The 7,921-nt window shown below is 42.6% G+C and overlaps 1 protein-coding gene across 1 annotated transcript; it reads left to right on the top strand.

Moving 5' to 3' along the window:
- The first annotated feature begins 287 nt into the window (after positions 1-287).
- Positions 288-5,510, top strand: LOC136610905 (vitelline membrane outer layer protein 1 homolog). Its single transcript, XM_066590102.1, has 3 exons — positions 288-469; positions 2,596-2,711; positions 5,144-5,510. Exons 1-3 carry the CDS (start codon positions 320-322, stop codon positions 5,436-5,438), a joined length of 561 nt encoding a protein of 186 aa, XP_066446199.1. The 5' UTR covers positions 288-319; the 3' UTR covers positions 5,439-5,510.
- The last annotated feature ends 2,411 nt before the right edge of the window (positions 5,511-7,921 follow it).

Genomic DNA, 7,921 nt, shown 5'->3' with positions numbered 1-7,921 from the left:
CAACTTTTTTGCAATTATATTGTATTATATTCCATTTTCTGTTCCTTGATCTCCATCCTCTCCACTTTCTATAGTATTGGGTAACCTGCTGATCTGTGATTTGGTGACCTGCCAGTACAATACTCCCCCCTCCTCCAAAACAACATTGATCTAAGTTAATATGTAATAATCCTCGTATTCATGATAAGAGTCTGACAAGTAGAAAAAAAATTCCCGTTACGGCTGCCATGTATCCAGGCTATAAATTCAGCGGGGAACATGATGCTTCCACTCACCTTGAGCTACTTTGGTGAAGCTGAGTCGACTTTCAGTCCAGAAGATGTTCTCCCTACTTGTACTTCCATTGCTACTCCAGGCAACACTGACTTACGGAGAGTGGATTTCAGTTCCTAATGGTTGCTCTTTGGGCGAGTGGGGACCTATACAGCGATGTCCTCCTGGCACTGTAGCAAAAGCATTCAGCGAAAAGGTACAGTAGATGGGTTTTAAGGAATATCTGATCGTAGAAATGAGATAGCAGTTGTGGTCCCCAATGATGATTCTTGTCTTACCCAGAGCTTGGTGCCATGTCAGTTGCTCTGTGATATAGATAGCCTCAGCTGAGAGAAGTGAGAGTCATTGATATCTATGACAGCCATATAGCAGCTGCATAAGGTCTTAAATGGTGTCTGGAGGAAACGTCCCACCTACTGCCACCAACTACTCATGACAGTGAGCAACAAATGTATTCACATTTCATTTCTGGTGTTCTTGTGTTGCATAGGGGGTAAAGGTGCCCATAAATGTTTAACCCTTCACTAACATCTATTTTTCCATAGACGTGGTCAAATGGGGGCTTGCTTTTTGCATGGCAAATTGTAATTTTTATTGGTACATTTTTTGGGTACATACAATATATTGTATAATTTTTTATTTTGGGGGGAGAGCAGGGAGAAAAAACTCCTCAATTATGTCATTTTAGGGCTCAGTCAGACGGGGGTTTTTAACATGGGTTTATTCGCGCGTAAAAATGGTCGCACTGCACGCGTAAAAAAAAGCGTGTGACCACGTCCATTGCCACCCATATGTTCTATCTTTTGTAGGTGTGAATTCGGACATGTGACCGCTGCCATTCAAAAGCATTGGTTCTATATAGATGCGGATCTGAATCAAAAAATGCCCGTCTGAGCCCATATAGCATTAGTCATGCAGCATAAATGACATGATATATTTTTTTCTGATACAGTTGATACAATTATAACAATAATACATACATTTTTTAGGTTTTCCTACTTTTGGACAAAAAACACTTTTGGGTAAAATATTTTACATCGTTGCATTCAAAGTCCCACACGTTCTTCACTTTTCCATCGACATAGCTCTGAGGCTTTTTTTTTTCGCATGGCGAGCTGTATTTTTTACTGGTACCATTTCGGGGTACATATAGCTTTTTTGTTTACTTTTATTTTTTTGTGAGGCTAAATGAACAAAAAAAGCATTTTGGCCCCCTCTTTTGCTTTTCTTTATAGCATTTTCCGTGCAAGATAAAAATGGAGTTCAATTTATTGAAGAGGTCCTTATAGATGCAACGATACCAAATGTGGGTTTTTAACTTTTGTTTTTCTAAACAAAAAAGGGAAAGTGCGCAAAAAAGGTTTCTTTACTATTCTTCACGTGCTATTTTTCTACTTCTTTTATTTTTTTATTACATTATTATGTCCCTGTAGGGGATTTGAACTTCTGTACTGCAATGCATTATCACTGCTCATAGTGTTCATAGGCCATAGCAGACCTGGGTGTCATTGTCTGATGTCTGGCTGCCATGCCAACCCACTGGCCTTCTGATTACATGGTGGAGGGCTCTCCCTCTTTGAACACTTTACATGCTGCAATCAACATTGATTGTGGCATGTAACGGGTTATCAGCAGGGATCGGTGCTCTCACCGATCCTCGCTGTTGCAAAGGAAGGCATGCTGTCAGTCACAGCCAGCTCCCATTGGGGATGGCATAAGCTCAGCTTCTGAGCCCACCCCATCTATAGGACGTAAATTTGCGTCCATTTGCGGGTATCCCTTCCCGGCCAGGATGAACATGTGTCCTGGGACAGGAAGAGGTTAGAGGGGTTGTCCAGTTGCAAACTATTTCTGAGTCTATCCATATTTTGCAACTGGACAAACCCTTTAATAGTGGTCAGCTAAATGCTCATTCGGCCGACAGATATTTATCCCTCTATACACATGATTGCTTAATTCGACTAAGCATTCAAGGGCAGAGAGGGGTATGCCACGGCCAGACAGCTCTAGTGATGGCTTATCTCCATGGAAAAAAAAAGGATGGGGCATTAAAATGTAACATGTCCAATGCTGTTTTCCCCTTACAAAGAATAGAGACGCCCCAATACACATATGATAGGCAGCTGATCCTACCGAAATAAGTGGGTTCAGATGAGTTTTCCCTAATGTGTATGGGAGTCTTAAAGATGAATGAATGTTGATGGTGGGATGGTAGCCAGAGTGGTTGGTGGAAGAACTATAGGCCATATTTCCGTGTACTCATAGTTGTATATAATATAAAGCTGTGTGTTGATATGAACACCGCAATGTGCTTGTTTTCAGGAGGAACATGTCCGTGGACCTGATAGAGATGAAAGCGGCCTGAATGGAATCATGTTATATTGTGCTCGCCGTAATGACACATCTGTATTGGGCATTATCACATCTGCAGTAGGACAGTAAGTCCATATAATCCTCTTATTAAACAGATTTTTGTTCTGGGTTTAGGATTCTTCTGCCGGTCTCTTTTCATTCTTCCCCTTCCATTGATTATGCTAAAGGCCAGAAACTAAGACATCATTTCTAACTCGAGATGTACCTTTAAAGGGGTTGTACCAACATTACAAGTTATCCCCTATCCACAGGATCCAATCTTTAGAACAGGACCCTTATGTCCCATTCTGCCTGGGGTCCCAGTGACGTCATCATAAATGATGGAGCGCTGGCCGAGCATGCATACTCAGTGCTCCATTCATTACAATAGGGCTAACAGAAATTCCAGAGGGGGTGCCACTTGGCTATCTCCACAGTCTAGGATTGTCACCTTTGTCACAAAACAATACCAGCCAAGGTAATATGGAGTGTGGTTTAGGATGTGGCTTGTTACAATGTATATTTTTCCATCATTATTCTGGTGGCCACAATTTGTAATTGTGCCCGACTTAGTGTCCCCAATAGTAACAGTGTCCCCAATAGTAATAGTGGCCCAAGTAGTGACCCCAATAGTAACAGTGCCCCCAATAGTAAGTGTCCCATAGTAGTTTCCCCAGTAGTAACAGTTTCCCCAGTAGTGGCCCAGTAGTATTGGGCCACTCTTTGCGCTCTCCCTATCCTGAACTTCCAGTGGCAGCAACCTCACAGCATCAAGGATTTAATTCACCCCCTCTTTATATTGCTCCCGTCTACCTCCGCCGATGTAATTAGAGTTGTGACCCCTGATCTTCCCCCACCCCCTCCCACTCCAGCATTTGTGCCCTCCACATGCTGTATGCACCGCAGACAGGGATGGGGAAACGTTAGTGGTCACGGCTCTAATTACAGCAGTACAGGTGGAATGTAGCTGGAGAGAGAGAGAGGAGGAGTGAATTGGATGGCATGGGATCGCTGCTCTCAGTTGACAATTATTTTTTCCCATCCATTAATATGGCCGGTAAAAAATAAATCACAGTAGCGGCCTTTCCACTGAGTTACCAACTGGATTGGTGAGTTACTGGCCGGGTGGCAACCCTACCGTATTCTCATTGAAAGTGAATGGAGTGCTAGTGTGATATGTGCAACCAGCACTCCATTCAGTCTCCTCCTTATTGCAGGAATGCAGTAACCTCACAGTGAGGAAGACAGGGGACATGGGACCCCTGTTCTCAAGATTAGCTGTGGTCTCAGCATTGAGACCCCCACCGATCAGCAAGTTTTACTCTATCCTGTGGATATTCTGTGAATAGAGGATAACTTGTAATTCTGGTATAAAGCCTTTAAGGTCATGGGCCCAGATACAAAATTGTTGCACTCCCCCTCAACTTATTACAGTTCTGTTATCCTCTGGGTCTTTGCAATGTCTTAAGTTATCCTCGTGTGGGGAGGGGAGGTAGGGTGGGGGGCTAAAATGAGTTAAATAAAGTTTTTTTAAAATATTTAAGAAAGTAATACTGAAATGTAATTTAAAAAAAACTTTTCCCATAGTTATAATATTAAAAAAGAAAAAAAAACATATTAACATATTGGGTATGGCTTCATTCATAAAAGTCCACTCTATCAAGGTCATGCATTATCTATTCCACTTGGTGAATGTCAGCAAAAAATATACAACGCCAGAATTTGTTAACACCAACTCCAAGTAAAAAACTGAACGAAAATTGATCAAAAAGTCATATATACTCCAAAAGTACCAATAGAAATAGAATCTTTGAAAAAATTTTCTGTATATTATAAGGTACATTAAATAGTATCATTGAAGAATACAACTCGTCCCGCAAAAAACAAAAAGCCCTCAGACAGCTATTTGAACAGAAATATAAAGGAGTTACAATTCTCTAAAAGTGGGGAGGAAAAACTAAAAAAGAACTTGAAAAAGAAAAAGGGTCCCTACAATGCTCTGCCTGTTCATTGGTTCTTGGGCAGTGCTCAATAAACCAATCACAGCCATTGCATTGTTTCCTCCAGCGCTGCATTGGTTGGCTGAGCAGCACTGGAAAACCACTCAGAGCCATCGCTTCCTGAAGGCGGGGTTTATGAATCCCACAACCAGGAAGTGATGTTCTGTCTTTTTTTTTTTAAATCGCCAAATGCGGTAATATAGACCATGTTGCGATTTGTTTTCTTGCAAGATAGCATCAGAGAAAACATTGCTAATGTGAAGAAACCTATTGGAAAGCCTAGGCTTCACATACATGTGTTTTCTCGTGCTATCTCGGCAAATTTGCACGATTTTGTCGCTCATGTGAAAGTGGTCTAAGGGGTTAAAATACCGGGAATTATAATGCAGCAGAGGACAAAGTGTTTGGAATTTCCGAGCTGTCCTTGGTGTGGACATACATGTTCTTCTGAATTATCATGGTGGACAAATGCATTGTGGGTGATGAACAACTATCTCAGCTCTGCTCTTTCTCCACAGCCGCGGTGAATGGGCTCACCCTACTTGGTGCAAAAATGGATTTATCACTGGTTTTGTCGCGAAAGTCGATGCACTGAAGCGCGGTGAAGATAATGCAGCCGTCATCAGCATTAAGGTGAAATGTTCAGATCAGCTTATTATAAGAGGAAGAGATGGCCCTCGCGGAGTATATGGGAGCTTCAGTGAAAACTGCAGAAGTGGGGTCTGTGGTATCAAAACCAGAATGCACGCTCGACAAAGCAGCAAGGATTACACGGGTCTCAATGATGTCACCTTTGAATGTTGTTCAGCTTGAATGTTGTCGAAGGAGTAACATCCCAGCCGTCGGGGTTCATGCAAATTTCAATTTCATGAATAAAATCCTAATTTGTGCCGTCATTTTGTTTTTTGTGATCTGTAAGTCCGTCTCTTGTGTAGAAGCTGCTGTGTGCATCCGCTCATGTCACTGTAAATTTTAGGTTAAGGGCGCCCACCCACTGGCGTTTTTTTTCCCTGCGAAATTCGCAGCATTTTTTTCTCTGCAGGGGTCTATGGGACTTGTAATGTTAAAATCGCGATCGCGCAAAGTCGCGATTTCGCGGTAAATTGCGATTTTGCGCGATCGCGATTTTAACATTACAAGTCCCATAGACCCCTGCAGAGAAAAAAATGCTGCGAATTTCGCAGGGAAAAAAATCGCCAGTGGGTGGGCGCCCTTAGGCTGAATTTTACCTGCATTCATAAATGAGCTGATAGAAACAGCCAGGAAGCAACTGGGATGGTCCAGTTGTAAATTAATGGTTGCTTATACTCAGAATGGGTCATCAACAGTAGATCAGCGGCGTATTGTTGTCCGGGACCTCCACCAATTAGCTGCTTTCTGGATCTGGACAATTTCTGCAGGAAGCAGACAGCTTTGTTCTCTCTGTAGTGGCTAGGATTAGTATTGCAGGCTACGTTCCCATTGAAATGAATGGTGTACAATACCAAGCTTGTCCACCGCAGTGGGAACGGAGCTGTCTCCTTCCTGCAGAAATCAGCTCAGTGCATGAGCACACTGGACCAGAGAACATCTGATCGGTAGAGGTCCCGAGTGATGGATTCCCACCAATCTACTACTGATGACCTATCCTGAGGATACATAATCTATTATTTACAACTGGACATCTCCTTTCACCATAGCAGCCTAGTTCAGCTGCTATAAAGCAGAAAGCAGTTAGCGTCTCTTCTATTGTGTTGCATAACAACATTTCCCAAAATGCAAATCACCAGAACAGACAAAGAATACACAGGGAAGACTGCAGGCTTCAAATAGAAAATGTGGGCCCCGTAGCAGACTTTAGAATGGGCCCTCTGAGAGTATTTACATATGAGAGTTAAGATGAGGGACCACTTGTCAGCTGACTGATGGTAAAAACACAAGTTCTGTGAAAGTACAGCTTTAACAAATACTAAGACAATGGCCTAGCAAAAAGAGTCGCAATTACAACCGGGCCCCTATGCCAGACACAATAGTGACCAGGGCTTACATTGCCCCCGAAGTGCTGCAATCTCTGAATAATCTTTACTTTCTTTTCACGCTGTGGTACCATCTGGCAGGTCGCAGAGCGTGTACAGTGTAGTCTGACTCCTCCCCCGGTCTCCAACCTCTCCAGAGCTCATACAGTATTCTGAAAACCAAGAGATGGAGGAAGATTCAGGTCAAGTGGTACACAGTCTGAGACCCGTCAGAGGGCAGAGCAGGGTGAATAGGAAGTAATGGTCAGTCAGTGATCACAGAGTTTCTGGAACAAAGAGAACCTTATGAGATTGTAGGGAACAGAACGTAGGCACTATTACAATGAGAGGCACAGAGCGTGGGCTCTTTTAGAACAAGGGGCACAGAGTATGGGCACTATTAAAATGTGAGGCACGGTCAGAGCGTGGGTACTATTAGAATAACACTGGGCCCACGACAAAGTCAACTGGGGTAGCACAAGACTCTGTCCTGGGCCCAGTGGTGCTCAATATTATTATTAATGATGAGAAGGAGAAAATTGAGAAGAAACAGATCACATTTGCTGATTAAACAAAGCTAGGCGGGATAGCTAGCACTAGAGAAGAGAGTATTCAAAAAGATCTAGACAAGCTTGAACAGTGGGCAGTGACTAACAGAATGGTACTTAATAAGGAGAAATGCAAAGTCCTACATCTGGGCAAGAAAAATGAAAAAAACACATACAGAATAGGAGGAATTGAGCTAAGCAGCAGCACATGGGAAAAAGACTTGGGTATACTACTAGATCATAGACTGAACATGAGTCAATAGTGTGATGCAACAGCAAAAAAGGCAAACACACTTCTGGAAAGTATTAAGAGAAGCATAGAGACTAGATCACGTGAGGTAATTATCACCCTCTACACTGTCCAGTTCTGGGCTCTCCGATTTCAAAAAGACCTCTCTGCATAGATGCAGTACTACAACCTAGCTCACAGAATAACTACAGCTCATAATATAATTATAGTCCCAGAAATAAGCTCATAACATAAATACAGCACTAGAAACAAGCTTAGTGCATAGACACAATACCAGAACCAAGCTCTTAACAGAAATATAGTAGCAGAGTATTACAACAGTAGCAGAACAAACAAATGTATTGAGGAGACACTGATAGGCTGACAGAAGTACATTGGAACATCAGAAGGGAGGAGACAGAGCCAGGAGGAGGATTCATGAAGCTCCACAATATGCTGCCACACAGAGAAAGAAGGCATTAGGCCATGCAGACCTAATAAAGGTGATCGCCCCTAATATGAGTT

Source organism: Eleutherodactylus coqui, chromosome 2 (assembly GCF_035609145.1).
Source record: "Eleutherodactylus coqui strain aEleCoq1 chromosome 2, aEleCoq1.hap1, whole genome shotgun sequence".
Classification (NCBI taxonomy): domain Eukaryota; kingdom Metazoa; phylum Chordata; class Amphibia; order Anura; family Eleutherodactylidae; genus Eleutherodactylus; species Eleutherodactylus coqui.
This window is presented reverse-complemented; position numbering and strand designations above follow the sequence as displayed.

What these genes read in the sequence shown, in the direction of transcription:
- LOC136610905 (XM_066590102.1), top strand. Translation starts at nt 320, where the DNA reads ATGTTCTCCCTACTTGTACTTCCATTGCTACTCCAGGCAACACTGACT. An exon ending in CAAAAGCATTCAGCGAAAAG is followed by an intron (nt 470 to 2,595) that starts GTACAGTAGATG and finishes GCTTGTTTTCAG; the next exon opens with GAGGAACATGTCCGTGGACC. An exon ending in ATCACATCTGCAGTAGGACA is followed by an intron (nt 2,712 to 5,143) that starts GTAAGTCCATAT and finishes CTTTCTCCACAG; the next exon opens with CCGCGGTGAATGGGCTCACC.